Raw genomic sequence first — 21,887 nt, 5'->3', positions numbered from 1 at the left:
AGCAGGGATAGGCACACGGAATACTGCAATTCCACTGCATTCTCAACTCTTTACAGGCTGGCAGTGAGGTTTTAAGCTGATGTGACATCACAACCAAAAGTTAAATTCCTGGACTGTAAGCAAGACGGGATTGGGTGAACAGTATAGACATGTGTACATCCTATAGGGGATAGATGATCTGATTGGTCTGGCCATATCAGGTAGCTCTGCCTAGTACCTCCCACAGGAGGCCAGTGTGAGCCTTGTCAAATTTGGAAATTTACCAGCATGTGAGCAAAAATGATGGGTGGTGACAATGGCCCAGAGTACCACACGTTTTCCACTAATGTCACCACTTCTCTGACTCCTCTGGCCCTGTGCAACGAAATTCTAGTCTCCAACTCAGTGGCAGCGCTGTGGTATATTTTTGCATCTTCTGTCTTCAGTTTAATGGGAACAACAGTTCCTGCTGCCTAGGATGAATGGGCTTTGTTCCCCAGGTTCAGACCACGTGTTTAGGGACCGTAAAAAATTAATTTCTCTGCTTGCATTTATGAAGAATTTCAGCTCCCAGCACTTGCAGGTATTTTATCATTTCTGCTGACTTGAACACTCTCTGCCAGCATCCTTGCCACGGTTGGACACAGTGACTGCACTGCCACTGCTTTGCGTTTCTCAGGGAAATCAGTGTGTCAGGCCTCTCCTTGTGTTTTAAGCCTTCCCAATGCCTTCCATTCATTTCAATGCAGCTGTGGCTTCCATTTTATTTTCATGGTATTTGCTTTTAGATTTCTGCAAGCATTTCATGTGTGCTCTTTTGCACCCGGCTAATGTCTCAACGTGTGTGTTCAGCCATGTCGCCTCTTCATGATTACTTTGGTGATGTCATCCAGTTAGGATATTTGGGGCTGCTTGAGTGGGTGGCGTCTGTCATCTTGAGGGTATACTGGAGGGGTTTGAGACCCCTCACCTATCTGCCACTAGTCCATGCATATGGACCACATAAAATCGCCTCCCCACTGGTGGGTGCTTGTAGTTCCACACCTCTGCCTCCCCCTCAGATCGCTAGAGCTCCATCTGTGTTTGTTCGTGTTCCATGTCCTCTCCTTCTCTTCACCCTGCTCAGCTTCAGCAACCTCTTCTTCATTTGATATGTGTCCAGTTCGGGGAATCCATCAATTTCTGTGTCTTTCTAGGGCACCATCAAGGCTGGTGTATTCAATGTCACCAGGGTACATTCTTCTCCTCCATTTGGGTGGCACCTGCATGTGAGCTTCAGGACCAATGGTGACCTGTGAATATATTGCTGCGCCTCCTCTCGGGACATGTACCCTCAAAATGTGTCTTTGGCCGCTTTTCTCTCCAATCTTTACTGAACTTCCATTCTAGCAACATGGTGGTGTTATTCTTGACAGCATTCTGGACATATGCCTTCCTTGCTTTCTACCCATGTGAGTGGTTTGAACTTCCTTGCCCATCCCTTGAGGTATTTATCGTTCCTCTCTGCACCATCTCCACTGAAACTGCCAGGAGCGATTGTGTCATGCATTCCTGCAGCCCTTTGACCCATTCTTCTCTTGCAAACCCTTGTCCATATGCTGGTAGCTGATGTTTCTTGCAGCATTCAGGCAGTCCTCCCAGCTCTCCCTTATGTTACAATTCCCTTGTCTGTGCCTTTCAGTATGTATTGTATCAGGTCATCTGCATTCGAGAAATCCTCTATCATTGTCCATGTTTTCATGTAACTATCTTCATGGGGCAATATCTTCCATCTCATTCATCTTAGTGTAGCCTGATTTCTCTGGAACAGCCATAGAAGTTGTGTAGTTGCTCATGGCCTGAGAAGTGGGAGAGTTCACGTGGCTGCCCTCCCTTGAAGCTTCCCTCCCTACACGGGTCACGTGCTGGTACTATATATATTGTTAGTGGTGTGGGCCAAATTGGTCATACAAGCACTCATGGCACTTTTTTTTGTTTTTTTGTTTAAATGAACAATGATGTTCTATTGGAGCTACTTCATCTCTTCATGTCACTAGTAAGGGTTAAAATCATTGCTATTCGTTCAAGTGCACAATGTAGGTAAACAAATCTTTCCCTATCACAGTCCTAGGAGGGTACAGAAGTAGAGACAGCAGAGTAAAAAACAATCATAGACACAGTGGTTCCCAGTGTGCAATTCCACTGGTTGCAAGTGTGTAATTTGCTAACTACCCATTATTTTAATTACTCGATGCGCAACCGGTGCCACCACGCTCCAGTACTCCTAGTCGGACCCATCCTACCATTTGTATTTTCCCCCCTTTTGTAACAGTTGCCACCCCCAAACTCACTTTCTTCACCCCCAAAGTGCTTTCTCTTGTCTCTGTCCCCCTTTGTCATTCGCTTGGACACCATGTATAATACAAACTGCTCCACGTCCAGGAATCTTCAATCCAAGTACCAGGTAGTAGGACAGTCACTGCATGTGGACAACGTTAATAATATGAGAGAACACAGTGGTTGTGGAGCCTGCAATCAGATGGCTTTTCTTATGTCCCAGCTTGTGACATCTGGGCATTAGGCTGGGCCCCACGGGCCCTCCGGGTGATAGGCCTTCTTTCTTTGCTCGTGGGCTCCGTTTCATGGGTCATTCACTGTGATAGATAGTTAAGCATTACTTTGTGCCTGAAACACAAAGAAAACCGGGTGAGTTTCTCAAAATGTATATACATTTTCTTTATTACATCCTATCATTGCAAAAATGCTTGCAACTACTTCCTTTTATTCATCTACTCCTTTCATCTACTTCACATCTCATATGCCTGATACCCACCACACTTCTACTCCAAATGTCGCTCATTATGTCGGTGCTCTGCTAATTTCTCTGGAGCATTAAGTGTCCGATTTTTCTCTTGACCGCATGAGAGAAACAAAGAGCACAACAAAAACAACAACAACATCATCCTTTTCAAGCTCTTGCCACTCCACTCTGGGTACATCCTTGGGTTGAATTAATCTGACTTGTAGAAACCAAATAGGGACAAGAAATTCATAATGAAGTAATGGGCAAAATGTTATGCCCCTTTTAATGAGCTTGCTCTCTTCCCCTGCACGCGTTTCCTTGGCCTTGCTGCTGTGTGGCTTCTTCATATGGTGAGTTGGCAATTTCTGTGCTCTGGGCCAATGTGATGGTGATTTCTTTCACGTAATGTCCAAGATGCCTTTCTTTTCCCATCAATGCTGAACTTGTGTTTGGTATTGCTGTTTTAATTGGCAGGCCCGCATGAGCTGTCTTTGTCTTGGCATTTTTCCCCTTGTCCATCTTCTTTGTGCTGTGGTGTTCCTGCAAACCATTGCTGCTGCCTCGCTAAACTTTCCTGACGCTGAAACAAGTGCGAGTGATGGGTAAGTGCATGCATGTGTGAGATATATGTACACAGGTGTGCTACCATCTTTGGCACATGCATTCCTTCCTCTTTTCCAAATACATTTACACAGCTCATGTAAAAATGAATTAACAAAACATTTCATATTGTCATATAGTTTAACTTATTTACATTGTGTACACTTCATAAAAATGATACTTTTCTTCTTGTTGAGGGTCACCTTCCAAGTGCCATGCTTCATCTGTGCCTCTTGTCCTATACAAAACAATGCTTTTCACTGAAAACTGTTCTACCTCCCCTTCACCTTTTACCAATTACTTACCGGTGTCTCCTTCTCAGTGCTTTAAGTGGGGTAAGACATTGAGGGGGGCGGCCTCATTTGTGGGGGTGTGGCTTCCATGATGGGCGTGGCCTGAAAAGTGAACAAACCATAGTAAGGTATGCAAACAAATATATTAATGTATGTAAGCATTTATATATTTGTTTGCGTACCTCACTATGGTTTGTGTACTTTTCAATCCATCTTTTATAAATATATAAATATGCTACATATTTCTATGTTTTCAAAATATGGTAATGTACCGCACTTAGATGGACTGCTGGGAACTTCTGGGAACCCTAATAGGTCATTCTTAGATGGAAGGTTAGGGTAGGAAATGTTATTGCTCCTAACTAAACAAATAAATCACCTTCCTGCATACTCACCCTCAAACTCTGAACCAAACACAACCATACCTCTACCGCACTGCAAACTGCATGTACTACACAACACCAAACATGAAACCAAACCATACATAACCAGACCAACACCAAATGATGGCTACCGACCAAAAACGCACCCACGCTCAGTGACCGGTTTCTCCAAGCTGAAGTTGCCAACAGCCTATCAAAACTATTTTGTTCTACTCCCTCTCAACCCCACTAACAAACTCCCAACCCCTTCCCATTGCAGATCCGCCAAAGTGCTAAGAGACCACGCCTGTGGTGAAAGTGCACGGTACAAGAACCTGTAACATAACATAACTAAATGACCAAACTTCGAACTACCATGAGTGCATGCAATGCAATGAACAGTTTAATATGTAAAGTTTTGTAAATATGGATGTCATGTAAAGATCTGTCAAACATAATTGCAATGCCTATGACTGAAATCAGTTGCTCTAGTGGTAGATGGTGTATATACACTGCCCATTTCACCTTTAATGCAGCATCATGATCACCATATAAATTGGCTGTCTCCCCACCAACTTTCGCCACCATGCCAGCAATCACATATTCAGTGACAGAAGAAATCACACATAATCCAGTACACAACAAATACAACTGCAGCATGTCATTTTTCAGTACTAGACATCAGTGCCAAAATGTAATTGGCCTGCAGTTGTATTGTAATGTCCTTCTCCTTTAATGCAGTACAATGTTTTTCATGTACATTCAGGCTATATGGGAAAAAGAAGAAACAGGGGAGAAGTGAGTGAGCAAAGAAATCAAAGATGGGTACAAAAAAGTGCAAAGGCAGGGAGAAAAAGCGGAAGAGGAAGCAGGTGGGTGGGGTTGGAAGGAGGGGATAAAGTGAAAGAGAGGGTGAGGGGTAACAAAAAGACTGGGGAGATGGGCAGAGATATTGGCAAGGGAGCAAGAATGGGGAGGGACAGGGGCGTTGCTAGGGGGGGGGTAAGGGGGCTATAGCCCATGGTCTTTTGGTTGTAGCCCAGGATAGAATCTCAGGAGCTACAGCCAAAAGACTAGCTAGCCCCCAGTCCCAACAGTTCTGACATCAGCTTAGCCCTGGGTCTTTTCCAGACCTAGAAACTCCCCTGGGAGGGAGGGAGGGAAAAGAGGAGAAATTGGTACGCATGTTCATAGCTTACTTTCGGTTGTGTACTTTTCAAACCATCTTTTATAGACATAGAAATCTGTAACATATTTCTATGTTTATTAAAGATGGCTTGCAACGTACACTATTAAAGCCATCTTTTATAAAGCTTTACCAACGGACAAAGACACCTCAGGCTCTGTGATCTGTTCTCTGCTCTGCAGAGCAGATTAGATCACTGAGCCGGAGGTGTCTTTGACCCTCGGAAAACATGGGGGCTCTGTGATCTAATCAGCAGAGTCACAAGAGGAAGTTACAGTGACTGAAAGAAGTGCCAGCCAGCCACCGTGTTGCTGAAACTGCAACTTCCAGTTTCAGCATGCTGATGCTGGCTGGTACTTCTGTCAGTCACAGCTTGCCTGACATTAATGGCAGGTGCATTTCCCATCGTGGCTACGGTCATTGTGGAATAATGTGTCCCACCATGGGATGGTGGGACAGGGGGCCCCAGCAGGGCCTTGGCTCAGCCCCACTTTTTGGAGACTGCTGCACCCTTAAAGCACTGCTCCTTCTCCTCCCCAAAAGACCAATATGGGAATTCCCACACTTCTTTGACCTCCCCCAGTGCCTACCTGCCATCTCTATCCACCTACCCTTCCCTTCCAAAAGTACCAAGCTACTCGAGCGTCTCTCCTTCTCTTTGCATTGCTATTCTGTGCCAACGATGCTACATGAAAGAATGTCATTCCTAAACCCATTGACACATTCGATTAAAATACACAATTACCAACCTTAGTAGCTGCTTCTTTACTGGCAGGGGCATTCTTATTTTACACTTTTTCCCTCTATAGCCCGTCCCTCATGGCCTTTATCCTGTGTCCAGCTAAACACCTGATTTCCTTCACTTGATCTGTCATTATGCTCTTGTTGCAGCAATATTGTCTGGCATTGTTGCCCCTTTCCCTCTCAACCAAAAAATAAAACTTGACAGAAAAACCCCAATGAAACACGCTCTGGTCCCTCCTAGTTTTGAACTATGCCCTCGCTTCCCAAGCCTCCAAATTGGTTTCCTTTAATGCGTTAATATCGTGGTGTGTGCTATCAGCTCGCAGCATGATTAATTTTGATGTCAAATCCTCTCCTTGTCTTATTTTGTTTTACTTGATATGCAAAACTTTTGTTTGTCCTGCAATGCATCTGGAACTCCCAGCACAATTCCTTCCCATAAATCACAAAGCGTCCCTCCTTTTCACTCTGTGTGCCTGCCTTGTGTACTTTAAAGTGTCCCACTCATTGCTAATAAGAGCACTTGCAAGAGCAAATAATTCATACACAAAATATCCCCTACTGTGTCTTTATGCAGTGCCCGAATTAAATGCTTGAAAAATATCTGGCGCAGTGTCAACCTTAAAACTGCAGAGCTGCTTATGTTATCAAAATGAATTGTTCGTTAAACCAGAGGAGGTCTTTGCATCCATACACATCCATTTACACTATTCCCATGATACGCTCTCCTTTCATTGTCCCCTTGCTCATTAAAAACTCCCAATCTTAGATTCCTTCAAGTAAAATCTCCACTCTGATCGTTCCCAACAAGCCACCCCATTGTCAAAACAACATTATTACCCATATATTTTGTGAGAGTTCCAATAGAAATAACCAACCCAATAAGTCCTGACTCTAGGGTAGCATTAAAATGCTGTTGGAGCACTTAAAGGCCTACATTAACAACATATTTTCCACAACATGTCCTGACACTTGTTCCACTGACAATGCCAGACAAAACCTGCTTTATTCCTTATATAAAAGATTTTGCTTTTTATGGTATAGATAGACATTTACACATTGCCTTGTCCAACACCTTACACTATTCACATACATACACGCCCCTATATATACCATTTAAACCCCCACCCATTCCTATGCAGCCCTAGATTCAGACAGAAAAGAGGTTCACAATTGAGTGCACCAAAAACGCTGCAGAGAAGTAAATGTTTGAACCTCCAGCAGAAGAACTGATGCCTGGTTAATACAGTGTGTAAGGCAGAGCTTTACAGATGTCTGCTCGACTATTCTCTGCCAGGAAGTTTAATCCTACAAAATATGCAACTGAATAGTGCTTCTTTATACCTAGACAAATCCTGAAATGCTCTTTTCTTCTTCAACAAGCGGTTGCCCTGATGAATTATTAAAACGGAAATCAAGAACATGAAACATATGCTTGTGTTAAAATATTTTATTCATTATCCCAATATAAATGTGCAATCTTGTGTGTTAAGCACCTCAAATCACAACCACTAAAAGGGATTCATTCTTCTTTACTTAACTTACTCCATAGCCCACTTCTCTTCTGCTCCCCAAATCACATCTCATAAGCCCCACACACTCTATCCCAGTAACCCAAAACCACACTTTTTCCAAAGCTTCCCTTCTATGCGCCTTTGTGATTTCTCTAGTTGCCTCCCCATGCCTGCCAGCAAACCGTGTCTCCTTTACGTTGCACTTTACAATGCCTGAATTTCATATGCTTTTCCCCAATGCATAAAATTTGCCATGCAACCAAAGTTGACATTCACAAACTTTTTTCTTCCTACATTCAAATTCCTATGTGTGTTGCTTCTCGCAGAATTATGTCACTCGAAAAAACTTTGCTTCTTTGGGTGTTGACCCTATGAAACTTCAATTACCTACTAAGATGTTCAATACAATTTCCTTTTGCTTACTTAATTGTATTTCATGTTGCTCAAAAGATAGGTTAAAGAATCAGCTGCATGAACCGTTGCCTTCTTGGCTAAATAAAGCCAGCTTCACTGACTTGAGTTTCTCTGCTCCTCTCACTGCTCGTGGCTTCCCAGCACCTGTTGGCAGGAGTATGATCTCCTTCAAACTCTTAGAAGAAGCCTTTTGCTCAACAGGGGCGTGTTAACACAGAAAAAGACACAGATATTAACCAGATGTACTACAGCAGCATGACACAAATACAGAAAAAGTGAGAAAAACGACACACACAATTCCTGTATTTCTCAAATAACGCACATAATTGTATGCATTCCTGAACACACACTGCATATTCAACTGCACTAAAAACACAAACACCACTGTTCAAATGCACTCAACACACACACACCATGCGCCACCTTCACTTTGACCTCCGCTCTAGGCCAGTCCATCATTCACCCACATGCTTCTCGAGCCCACCCCAATAATGTCACACTTTTATTTAATTTTTTCATTTCTTTTCATTCATATTTTTTCATTTTGCAAAAATACAAAACCTCAATATATTCTCCACCATATCCTTAATACACTAAGGATCACAATGCAGTTGTCAATCAGCATAAATGTTGAACCACTTCTCTGAAAATAACAAGCCCTCCTAGCCCTCCAACATGCGCAAGGTTTTGTTCCACGCACCACCCTCTCTGTGTTCTCTGCCCTCAAAGGCCAATATACAATTCTTTCATGTGCTCCTCGAGCCAATTTAAGCACCAATTCACTTAGATACAATCTATCCACATTCTAAGCACTTTAAGTCCTATTCAGTAACCTCATATGTGACATCACAAACCCAACAAAGAAAAAAAAATGTATACTTTGAATGAAAATGCCAATACTTTGAGGGGACTCTCAAACCCCACAATATGCAAACATAACATGTATACGGCCGCCTGCCTGTCTCCTAACAGGGTAATCCAATAAACTATGTGATCCTGTACTCATAGCATCGCCTTATGAGTAAAACGTCTCAGTGAGACTTAACCAGGAAACCACCTTCCACAATGTAAGGTAGCCTCTTTCGCTAACCAATATAGCCAGGTAAACCATTAAATCATCATCCATGAATCAAGCTAGCTGCCTAATTTCACAGGGACACCATTATATATTTATTTCATTTTTTTCAAAGTTTTTTTCATCCTTAAGCTAAGCTGAATGTCTAAGCTAACCACCCAAACTGACCGCCTAACAAACAGATAACCTTTACACAGAAACACAAAACAGCTGGCAAAAACACCTGTTCCCCCAGTTCCCTCCCACCTGTATTTGTCAGATTTCTGGGCCCATACTTAGGACTGCTGAAGCTCTGGGACTTACCGTCACTCCCACAGTCTGCCACCCCCACCTTCTGATCACTGGACGTGCCACGGGGAGCAGACTGGAATGCAAGGGAGACAGCATTTGTTGCCAAAGGCATTAGCAGCAATGCTCTGCTGCCAATTGAAGCAGAATTTATAAACCAGAGGCTGGCTCGAGGGAAATCCCTGTGCCATGAACCGGAGGAGTCCAGAAGTCTGACAAATGACGGCGTTTGTTGATACATCTTCAAAACCCGGCATAGGCACACAAAATACTGCAGTTCCAATGCATTTTCAACTCATTACAGGCTGGTAGTGAGGTTTTAAGCTGATGTGACATCACAACTAAAGGTTACATTCCTGGGCTCTAGGCGAGTATAGACATGTGTACATCCTGTAAGGGACAGATGCTCTGATTGGTCTGGCCATATTGGGTAGCTCTGCCTAGTACCACCCACAGGAGGCCAGTGTGAGCTATGTCAAATTGGGAAATTTAACAGCATGTGAGCAAAAATGATGGGTAGGGAGAATGGCCTTAGAGTACCACCTGTTACCACTTTTCTGGCCCTGAGCAAGGACATTCGAGTCTCTAACTTTGTGCTGTGTTACATTTTTGCATCTTCTGTCTTCAGTTTGATGGGAACAACAGTTCCTGCCTCAGATGAACTGGCCTTGTTGCCCAGGTAGAGAGCACGTGCTTAGGGACCATAAAACTGATTTTCTCTGCTTTCATTTATGAAGAATTTCAGCTCCCAAACTTTGCAGGTGTTTTATCTTTTCTGCTGACTCAAACACTCTCTCCAAGCGTCTTTGGCAAGGTTGGGCACAGTGAATGCACTGGCAGCTCTGCTTTACGTTTCTCAGGGAAATCAGTGTGTCAGCCCTCTCTGTGTGTTTTAAGCTACCCCAATGGCTTTCATTCATTTCAATGCAGCTGTGGCTTCCATTTTATTTTCGTGTTCATGGTAGTTGCTTTGAGGTTTCTGCAAGCATGTGTGCTCTTTTGCACCTGGCTAATGTCTCTCGGTGTGTGTTCAGCCATGTCACCTCTTCATGATTACTTTTGTGATGTCATCCAGTTATGGTTTGTGGGGCTGCTTCAGTGAGTGGCATCTGTCATCTTGAGGGTACACACAGGGGGTGGAGGGGTTTGAGACCCTCTCAACATTACCTTCTGTTCTGAGGGGTAATGTCACCAGTACCAGTAACGTTCTTGGACTCTCTTTCTGCTTCTCCTCGGCTCCGCGGCTCACAAGTTGTGCCGTCTGGATCATGTGCATTTCATTCTCGTCTTCTTAATCTAAGTTGCTCTATATCTTGAGTCGAGAGTGATTTTCTCTGATCAGTGGTATCAGCATTGTTCTGCGTGCAGACTGCCACCACTGTTGCTGTGTGGTCAAGCCACCACACAACTTTCTCTTCATTTGCAATGTGATTTCTTCCGTTCTCATACAACGGTTTCCCAGTGTCTTTGGCTCCACAAGAGAGCTTGACTGGCTAACGTGGGCTCTGCGTTCTGCTAGAGCTCCCGCTCTTCCCGTTCTTCTACACACAGGGGGCTTCCCCTGTTTCTCTCTTATTTCCAGCTTCTCTTCCCTTCTTGACCTCTCTCCCCATCTCTCTCTCTTTGTCATATCATCCCTTTTCATCATCCTTGGTACAGTCATTGGGAGGGACTGAATTAAAGGGATAGTCTTAGTTTCTGTTGTGTATGGCATAAGTTCACTTCATCTTTATCTTTATGGAATTTATACTGTTCCGTTATGTTAGACAAATCCATCTAGGCCATCACTTTGATTGCATCAGGGAGTTCCTCATGGGGACAGAAGTCATTGTCCCAAGAGGGGAGTCTCTCCCAGGGAGGTCCCACTTGCCACTTGCTGGGAAGTGTGTTGTGGATCGGGTTCACCCCCTTATCCTCACGGGTGGGCTCCTCCTTGGGATGAAGGGACGAATTCCCTCAATTGGTCACAGTGGGACAGATACAATAATGATGAAAGGGGGTGTCCAACTCTGAGAGCATAGTGTCTCAGATGCAGCAATGGGGCGCAAATTGCCATAGTGTTCAAAGAATCCAAGGAGAGGAAGAATCGGATGATGAATAACTTGACTTCTTGCTGTAAATCACAGATAACAAGAAGGGACATGGTGTATGTGGACAGGATAGACATTAACATGCTCATAGACTCAGGGAAACCTTGCACCATCATCTTCAAAGGCATGTTTACCACGAGATTCAAGGGTAGAATGGAGGAGCTATACCGACCAGACATTCAACTTCTGGGCTATGGAAACAAATCCAGATTGTGGAATACAAATGGGCAACGCTAAAATTTAGAGAGAGGGTCACCATTTGAAAGTTGTGCCTCATTGCAAAAGGGGCCGCCATTTTAAAAATGGATTGATTAGGCAGCCATCAAAATCAAACTACACCCAGGGAAGGAGCCAAGAAGAGGATGAGTGTGTGGAGGTGATGACCAGCCCAGAGATTGGTAATGAAGAATTGATTAAAAGCAGTAGGTCTGATGTTGACGCAGATTTCATTCACAATGGCCTATGGGAATGCGGAAAAGCAAAAAAAAAAGACGCAATACCAGAATACAAATAGGTGTGTCAGGTATTAGCTGATGGGGACAGAGGACATTGGTGGGTATAGAGTGGTACCCACAGGTTGAAATGGCAAAATGACAGATTGGTCTATCCCACCTGGGTCACATGATTTGTAGTATGACCTAAAAAAGACTGAACGAAATATTGGTGGCTGTGTGTATAGTGAAGGGGAGGAATTTATATCAACTGTAAACCATGTAAAAAGTGATACAAAAAAAACGAGCACACATGCAATCGTCCATTTAAAACACCAACATAAAGAAATGCCAGCAAAGCATATGTCAAAGTGGGTAGACCGGGAGGGAGTGACATATAGCATAGTAAAAAATCATCCCTACAACGAATACTGGGGAATTTACCCACAGACAACATGGTCCAATTTGTTGCAACGTAATGAATAAGTGAACTTGAACCATCTAAGTACTGTGCTGAATTCATCAGGGGGGCGGGGGTAGGAAACCTACCAGTAAATTAAACCACAGGTGATTATGAAAGGATGAAAACATCAGAGCCATCGTAGATGAAATACCACAAAGGATCAGGCAGAATAAAGTGGAGAACAAAGAGTACTAAGACAGGATGAATGCAGTGAAAGAGGGAATGATTGCAGTAAAGAGTACAGCACTTGTCATTGACATGTGTAACTCAACCGATACACAATAATCATTTGGCATGATACAACCGACTGCCTATCACTGCCACCACAATCACTTTCTTCGTTACCTCCCATGCTGCTTTGACAAAGCCGGAGGAAAAATAACTGGTGAAGCAGTGGCACCATCTTGGAATGGTGGTTTTATCACTATTCTGTACAGTGTATGCCAAAGTATTTACTATATCCATTAATTAATTTTCTGAATGTGCATTTCTAACTATTTTTATATTGTGTTTACTAGGGGCGAGAATCTTTTTTTTTTAAGTGCTCGACATTTTTTAAGTATCTGCATTGTGGAATTCTTTTTTTAGAAAGTGGTAAGGTGCATAATTTATTAGTTAAAATGTGCTCTGAGCTGTTTACATTCACAAAATGTTTCCTTACCTGTGTGTATGAACACACTAATTCACTATTATGGTTCAGAAATGGAGGTGCTGTTTTAATTTCTGATAGCTCCATGCTCGGCATTTAGATGGCTGCCATCTTGTTTAGTGGCACTGCAGGTGAACAGCTCAGTCCATGGCCATGCCAATGTTTCACCAACTGCCTTGGCTTTTTCAGGGGATGATGAAGGCAGAGTGTTATATTCTGGGGATACTTTTTCCAGTCGCAACTTGAAAGGGCTGTCTCCATTGCACAATGGCTCTGAATCTAGAGATAGGGCCTCATTACGAGGTTGGCGGTAACCCACCGGTGCTATCGGCGGTAACCCGCCAGTGCTACCAGCGGGTCGGGGCTGACCTCGTAACACTGTTTCCACCACCTGATATATGGGTGCCACTGGGATATTACAAGTCCTGGCGGCCCGGGATGTAAGGCGGCGGGAACTGTAAGTCCCCATTCCCATGTAGTCCTATAGGAGTCTCATAGGACTCCACAGGAATGGGAACACAGAAGCACTGGCACCGTTGGTAATGGTGCCGGTGCTTCCATGAAAACCATGCCTGCAGGGGCTGGTTCAACTGGCAGGTCAGACCTGCCGGGAGCACCGGCCCTGCAGGAATTCTCGTAGTCTGGCGCTCTGGAAAGAGTGCCGGTACTCTGGTACTGATACCCTTATTTTGGGACCGCCAGACTTGTAATGAGGCCCATAGAGTCCTCCATCTTCTCCTAAAACACATAAAGCACAGTAGAAATCTAGAGTATTTCTACTGTAATTCCTAATGGAAGAAAACACACATTCTCGCCCACCCTTTCTTTTAAGGTAATGTGAACTAAAAACAAATCTGCAGGCATCTGGCAAATACTATTTGTGGATTGCGACTTTCAGCATCATTTTCTAATAGCACTGTGTCCTCTAATTAACTTTAGTAACTGTAAAAGGTACTCACTGATTCAGAATCAAGAAATCGTAAACAAAATGTATTCAATGACAGACTTGGAGCAAGAGCATTGCTAATATGTCTTCATGTGCAATGTGGCAGGTAGTTGTGACATACATGGAATGTTAATTAAAAAAAGAACCCCCCACCACTATTCTTGCATATTGTATTGCATATTGTAACGAAATTAGTAGGAACCATAAGACCTACACTAAATGTCTGGTCGTTTTTATTTACTTCAGTTCAAAAGGATAACGTTTCATATTGATATGCCCTTTTGTAGCAATCCTTCCTGATATAAGAGATTATTACGGCTGCTCCCTAATTATTTGCAAGTAAATGTACTTGTTTGCTTGCATTTGGAAAGCAACAATTCTCAAGCTGTTAATGTTTCCTTCTACAACTTTAACCCACCGGAGTCCTGCATCAAGTTTCACATGTATCATAAACACACTTTGGTATTCATGCCTTTCACGCAAAGGGCAGATTTAAAATATAAAAATACCAAAATAGAAAGAGATAAACAAATAAAAATGTGATCCCGATCTAGAGTTGGTAAGTGACAATAGTCAAGATCACTCCCACAATGGCAGCTCGTCAACCCCTTATCATCCTGGCGCCTTTGCCCACTCTGCTTACTAATGATTATTCCTGATCTGCCAGGCTCCTTCCTGTACCCTTTACTGGGAGGGTCCATACTTTCCTCAAGAAAGAGGTCAGCTTCATTGTCATATCTGAATGTTGGTCCTTTAAAGGTATCACTTTATTTCTCTTGCTTTCCTTATCCCAGTTCCCCACAACATATAATGTCGTCCTCCTTATCATTTTCTACCTTGGACACAAGAGACTCAGATGGTACAAAGTCTCACTCGCCTTCAGCTGTCAAGAGCAAACATCTATCAGTATTTTACCCCTTCTCTTCGCTCTCATGATGTTATTGTGTACGTGGCTTGGGCTTTGCCACCAGGGTAAAATATATAGTTCCAGCATATTCAGGAGAGTTCATTAGCATACATTTTTGTTCCACTTTTTTTAGGATTACACTATTTCCTTTTAATTTCTCCTCTACTATGTTTTTGATACTTTGATTTGGCTGCTTCGACAGATACCTCCATTAAGTGCAACTTTGCTTTCCAAAGGAGGGCTGACTTAATTTTTGATTTGAGGTCTTGTGGCAGAATGTTATCTATGAGCGTGGAATAGCCTGAGCTTTTTTTGATTTTTAATTATAAAATTATGTCTGCAGTTCTCTCTCAGAAAGTGGGGACTGATAATCAGACCCTGCTTTCATAAACTTCATGCTAAAAAAGCATAATGCAAACATACAACTCTGCTCAGTCGGTCTACTGACACCTCTCAGCAGCGTCCTTGTATTTTGGCACCACAACAGTCACAAAATGACACGTGCATTCCTGCCAACATCTGCTGCAACCCAAGGTTCCAGCAGTCAGAGACTTCCCTTTTTAACTGAGGGTACCTCTGATCCAAATTATGTACAACTATGTACCCCCAGGGCTTCGTGACAGTTGAATAAAAACTAAATATAAGCCATGTCTGGATGTGGCATGGTGGTATCTGAAAATCCACAATTATGGTGGCTAAAACCTTTAGGTGTCACTTTACTGTGTGCTTGGTTTATGATGATCATCCTGTCAGAGCCTCCTGTCTGGGACGGAGATCCACCCAAAGCAGACCATGTCGGCTAAGCCCCAACAAAAGTCTTTGTCTTACCTTTGAAAGGGGTGTCACCTTCCAGTAACACAAGTATCCCCCCCCCCACTGCCAGGGACAGGGAGAGGTCCAATGCTGCAAAGAGTAGGATCTGCCAGGCCAACGAATATCACACCATGAGGATAATTAACAAGGCTCTTAGATGTGGACATCAAGGAGAAGATAGCAGAGTTAGAGTAGCCAGGAGAGAAGCACCAGTCACAGAAGGGTTCCACCATCTTGGATCCTCCAAGGGCTTGCAAATAAAGCACTCAGAGTATGGCATCACCTGGCAGAAGAATCTAAAACAGCAGCCATCATTAGACCTTTTACATAAAAGTAGAAAGGAAACAATCCACTGTAGTGCTTTGACTATTTTAGAGGGGAAGACCCCTCCCCTATTGACGCATCTTTGGAGTACTCAAGAAGGATTATACATGGAACGTTGTTGTTGGAACAGTCTCCTTCAAAGTCCTCTTCTACAGAGTTGAAGACTAACGGCCTCATTACAAGTACGCCGGTGCGGGAAAAAACTGCAGTAATGATGCATTACAGCCGCAAGTTTGGTGGTGAGACAGAGGAGAAATCTCTAGCAAAATGCTGGAGATAATTCCTCTGCTTTACCACCAAATATCAGCTGAATCAGCAGAATTACCACCAGCAGTAATTCCATAGAAATCCCCTTGGAGTCCTATGGACTCCATAAATGGGGGCCCACACCACCTTGCCACCATTTGTAATCTGGCGGTAATTACACCAGACCAAATGCCTGTAGCGCTAATTTCATTTGGTGGTATTGTGGTGGACTACCGCCCAACTTGCAATGACGTCCAAAGTCTTCAAAGAAAGGGGTATGTGTTTTCCCTCAAAGGTCCCAGAGGAACATTTGGGGTGAGCTGTTGGCTGGGTAAGGTCTACTGCGAGCTGAGACCACTGGTACATGGGAACCTGCTCACTGGAGGTGGCAGGCCCTGCAAGTGCTCCCTAGAAACCTCCTAGCTGGCAAGTGCAGAGTAAGGACTTAGCTTACCCCTGGATACTCTGGACAGGGTCGCCCAGCAACCAGAAGTCAAGGGACATCTCCCACAGGGGTGGGTTATGATTAATGTTTTTGTATTTTTAGTTTAATTAAAGTATCCTATGTTTGTATAGAACGTTGGCTGCGCTGCTGTGCTGGCTCACATCCCTCCAGAAGTGTACAGCCTTCCCTCAGCCCATGCTACCTTAAAGAGGCAACAGAGACTTACCCATCAGGTTGTGTTTATATCACCTTAATGATTAGTATCGCTGATGGTTTAGTAGTAAAGTGGGGTTGAGTAGGAGTTTCGTTCGTACTCATGTGAAGCAGTTGTAATTTTCTCAGTTCTTGTGGCGAAATGACTACTTATAAATTCACTAAAACTCTGCTCCACCTGGTCTTCCAGAAGATTGATGTAACTTTTTATATGGTAGCAGTTGAGATATTGTTCACACCTGTTTGCAGAGTCACTCTTGAGGTCTCTTTCAACAGGCAACATTTATCCTCAGAAATGATCTTTGCTGCTCCCTTTTCATCACCCCATATTTCCGCCTTGATGTCAAGTATTCAGCCAATCCTTGCTTCTACTGCTTTATTCATACATATGAATATGTCAAATTGTTTAATGCCCCTGGTAGCATCACCTCCCTCGGCAATAGTGAGGGTACGATGCTGATCTCCTTCTCCATCAATCTGACCCCCAAAGCTCCGAAGCAGCATTAGCTCATCTGCACCACCGTCTACAACTCAAATGAATAAGCAAGAAACTGTGTGGGAGGGGAATATGTAAAGTAGTGGATAGTGGCATTGTACACCCATCGCGATGATTAAGCATTATGAATGCAGAAGTCATATGTGGGCTAATGGTGCCAAGTGTTTGTGGACATTGGGCGTACTTTCCAACTAATAGGAAATTGATAGACCGATCATAACATGTGCACCCAGACTCCCAAATACCCTTGGCTTGGATGCAATGCACAAACAGTTTCACACTACCAGACACATCAACCCTCGGTTAATACGCCTGTGAAGGATATCCAGTAGGAATGTGATGCTGGGCTCTGTTTTCTGTAGCCCTACAGTCCCCTACCAGCACTTATCTGCACTTGGCGCCTTCTGGCCGTTACTATCTTGTTATTCTACTATCCTATGTACTGCACTTCCCCTCTCCCCTCCCCCTTGCACTTTTCCCTTTCCCCCCTCCCACGCACTTGCGCGATCTGAATGACACTTGGCCTAGTAAGATAGTTATCTGTCTTCCCTTGTTCCCCCTCCCTTGCATCGTCGCGCCTTGAAACACTTGTGTATAGGCGCGTTATAAATGCCATATCATATCATATCATATCATATCATGCTGGCTGGATTTTAACCTGTGACAGTTGACGTTGCGATGCATTGACCATCTGAGCTACTCCAGCAGGCCAGCACAGTGTTTTTAGTATTTCTATAACCACAGATTAATTGACACCGTTTCAATAAACATTTATAAAATACACTCTGTCTCTTTTAATCTTAAAGGTCAAGAGTACTTGACCTTTAAATGCTTTTTTGAAACTGTGTCATTGAATCTGCGTTTGTAGAAATACTTTTAATCAAGTAGCTCAGCTATTTAAATCAGACAATAATGTTAAGAGAAAGAGATGTACTTATGTTAAAAGAAAAAGTCTGATGAATTTCAGAATGTTTCTTTGGTCGCAGCATTGTCCTCCCTGACAACTCTATTGTGTTTCAGTTCAGCAGGAGTGGACAAAAGACTTGCCAAACCTCAGAAGACTTTACCTTTCTCAGATGCCTAACTTGGAATGTCTTAATTTTGAGGCATTTAAGCACATGCTGCAAATTGAAGAACTGAACTGCCAAGGCTCAAGGTCTCTGAGTCGGATAGAGAGCCAAATATTTGAACACACTCCGCATCTAAAGCTTCTTGACTTCGGGAAGTAAGAATTACAATAAAAATCCTTGAAGTTGCCTTTGTATTACCAGCATAATTCTGCCTTTCTTATGGGTCTCTGTACAAATAATGCCTACGTTAGGTTTTCCCTTTGTGTCTGGATTGAATTGTCCACTGCTTCTCCACTTATTTATCTGTTTATGTTTACAATGTATCCAAACGTTACAATTTTCGGGAGTCGTACATCAGTCATCTGATTGTTCTGAGTTTGCATATCACTGGGAACAGAAGAGTCTGTTCTGTTCTTAGCATCCATCGAAATTCTATGCTTTGCATGTAAAAGTGCATATACATCAAAACCTGTCCATCGAATATAGAAATGGACAAGTTCTGACGGATATGGACTTTTAAATGTAAAAAATAGCATTTGGATGCATTTTTTGTAACGTTTAAGCTGTCCAGTGCTGAAATCTTCAAAGGATTTTGGCACTGGCCAGCTTCATGTAACGTTTCATTGTTTTTCATTTTTTGGGGGGAGATCCCACACCCCTGTCCCCAACTCCCAAAACACTCCCCAACCCTAACCGTAACTCTAACCCTAAGCCTAGTTCTAACCCTTGCCCTACCCTTACCCTTACCCTAATTCTAACCCTTGCCCTACCCCTTACCCTAATTCTAACCCTTGCCCTACCCCTTACCCTAAATATAACCCTTGCCCTACCCCTTACCCTAAATCTAACCCTTGCCCTAACCCTTACCCTAATTTTAAATTTAAAAAATCCATTGAATATCCATCAAATTGTATTTACTGAAAATGCATTTCGATGGAAAGTAGAAAATGCATTTCAATGGAAAGTATTTTCGTTGAATAAAATTCGATGGAAAGGTCTTAGATGAATTTGATTTCGATGTAAAGTCTAGATACCAGATATCACAGCTGTCAGGAGTTGGCAGGTTTGAGTCCATTTTTATTATTCAGAGTACTTCAAAAGGGTATTAACAAAAAATAATAGCAGACATAAATAATACAATCAAATAGTAATCCCATGAAGAAAGTTATCTTCCTCTTAGTTTTCAATTCATAAATCATCAGTACGAGTAAAAAGTACAGATACGATTCCTCATAGCTTAGTACAACCTTCCCATATTTTTCCAGTTTGCTGTGATTACGCTCTTGGCCACTAAGCAGCTAGTAGAAATTGAAGCCATTTCCCAAACATTCAAATTATAGTCAGGCAAGATGGCTGACAAAGATAATTTTTTAGCATCCTCCGGTATTTCTCATTACCGCACCTACAAACACTTGTGTACAGGTGCTTTATAAACGACTTATTATATCATTGGGCCTCATTCCGAGGTGGGTGCAAATGGAATAACCGGCACCGGTAAGGAGACCGGTGCCAGTAATTCCTTTGCGCCCTATTCGGAGGTCCCTTTGCGGGTCTCGTCCTTAACGCCTGGTCTGACCAGGCGTTAAGGACGAGACCCGCAAAGGGACTTCAGAGCTAATAACGGTACCAATTTGCGGTACCGTTATTAGCTCCTTCCCCATTCCCATTGAGCCTTATGGGGGCTCGAATGGGAATGGGGAATGGTCAGGCTGAATGGGGACTTATAGGGTCCTCCAGGGTCGGAATGACCCGGAATGCCCCTATCCAGCCAGACTGGACCCGGTATGGGAGGTAGCCATGGTGCTAATAGCACCATGGCTACCGCCCAACTCGGAATGAGGCCCATTGAGTGCCATCCAGAATATCTTGATTATGTTACAAAGGCAAAATATGTGTTCCAATTCTTCCCTGTGCAGTACTCTCACATGTCACCTTCAGGTCCACAAAATATTTTAATGTAGTTCATAAGTAAACGTCACTGATAAAAGTAAACTTGTCGGCTATCCACTCAGTGTCATTAGAGTGGAATCTTTTATGCCACATTCCTAAGTTTCTCGATTAGTGTTATGTTTCTGATTGTGTTGGACATGGTAACATGTTGAGTAGTATGAGGGCAGATCGTGTGCTGTTGTCAGCATTTATTTTTAATTGTCCCATACGGATAGGAGTACTGATTCTGTTCATCTCATGGGTCTGAAGCCGACTTGCAAGTGGTTGAGTATTCTGTTTGTTTCTATGTAGTTGAGCAGGAATTGTATCCGTAGTTCTCCAATATTTTCGCTGGGTAGGGTAGGTTAGATATAGGTCTGTAGTTGCTGGGGTCTTCCACACTTCCCGTTTCATTTTCTACGAGTGGTTTGATGTAAGCTGATTTGAAAGATTTTGGTAGTATTCCTGTGTTTTGGGATAGGTTCACCAGTAGCTGGAAGCGAGATCCTGGGGTAATTTGGTTGAGGATTTCTTTTTTGATGCCTAGGGGGCATGTGTCGCTTGGGGATCCGGTGAGGTTGGTGTCCTTTATTAGTGTGAAGAAAACGTCTTCATCTATGGGTTCAAATTGGTTGAGTGTTGCTGCGGTTGGTGTATATTGAGTTGTCAGTGGTTGTGGTTGTAGTTGTGTTTATAGTTGTGTGGCTTGCTTCGTTAGTCTGTTGGATTGTTTCTATTTTTGTTCTTAGGTAATTGGTGATGTTGTCACATAGTGCTTGTGATGGGGTGACTCCTTTTTTGTACGATGTGTTTTTTTAAATGTCATTGTTGATTTTGAAGAGTTCCTTTTGTGGGTTTGTTGCCAATTGGATTCTCATGGCATAGTGAGTTTTTTTTTTATCTGAGGGCTGCTGATTTGTATATTCTGAGTTGTCTTTGGTACTTTATTTTGTCGGATTGATTGTAATGGTTTCTCCACAGTTTCTCCAGTTTGCTTTCTTGTCTTCTTTCAGCTCCTCTGTGAACCATATCGCTGGCAATTTCTTTCCAGTGGCTTTGAAGGGTTTTACTGGTGCTAATTAGTGCAGGGCCTCAGTGATCCAGGTGTCAAGTTTTTTTCCCGCTTAGTTCGGGGTCATTCTGTTCAGCTCTGCGATGTTTGTGTAAGTCAGTTCCAGCAGATCTGTTAAGTATTCCAGGACTAGACCTTTCGAGTTTCTTTTCTTTGTGGCGTGCAATGTTGCGTTTCCAGGTAGTATGCAGGTCGTGAGTTTGACAGAGAATGGTTTCAGGTGGTGGTCGCACCATATCCTTGGTGTCGGTGGGGCGGTGGTGGAGAGTCTGTCTGCAGAAGATTGCGTCCAAGGTATGTCCAGCATTGTGGGTGGATCCGTTCACTATTTGCTTGAAGTGGAGTGTTTCCAGGAGGGCATAGAGTGAGTTTGCTGTGGATTCATTCTCTCTTTCATACCAGATGTTAAAATCTCCCAGGATGATTATGTTATCATGGTAACTGGCAAGGTTGGCGATGGAGGTGGTGAGCTTTGTTGCGAATTTACGGTTGTAAGATGGTGGCCTGTAGATCAGAAGGAACACTCTGCTGGCTTGGCCATTGAGATTGATCTTAA

At 43.2% G+C, this 21,887-nt stretch overlaps 1 protein-coding gene across 1 annotated transcript in view; it reads left to right on the top strand.

The window, feature by feature from the left end:
* The window catches only part of LRRN4 (leucine rich repeat neuronal 4), a 167,766-nt gene that overhangs the window by 81,141 nt on the left and 64,738 nt on the right, over window positions 1-21,887 (top strand). Inside the window, exon 3 of the mRNA XM_069608275.1 lies at window positions 18,281-18,485. Coding sequence (XP_069464376.1) covers window positions 18,281-18,485 — 205 coding nt within the window. The remainder of the gene's footprint in view (window positions 1-18,280; window positions 18,486-21,887) is intronic.

The sequence above is a fragment of the Ambystoma mexicanum genome, chromosome 4q (genome assembly GCF_040938575.1).
Source record: "Ambystoma mexicanum isolate Mex_15411 chromosome 4q, UKY_AmexF1_1, whole genome shotgun sequence".
Lineage (NCBI taxonomy): Eukaryota > Metazoa > Chordata > Amphibia > Caudata > Ambystomatidae > Ambystoma > Ambystoma mexicanum.
The sequence above is the reverse complement of the archived record's forward strand: the minus strand, read 5'-3'. Positions and strand labels throughout refer to the sequence as shown.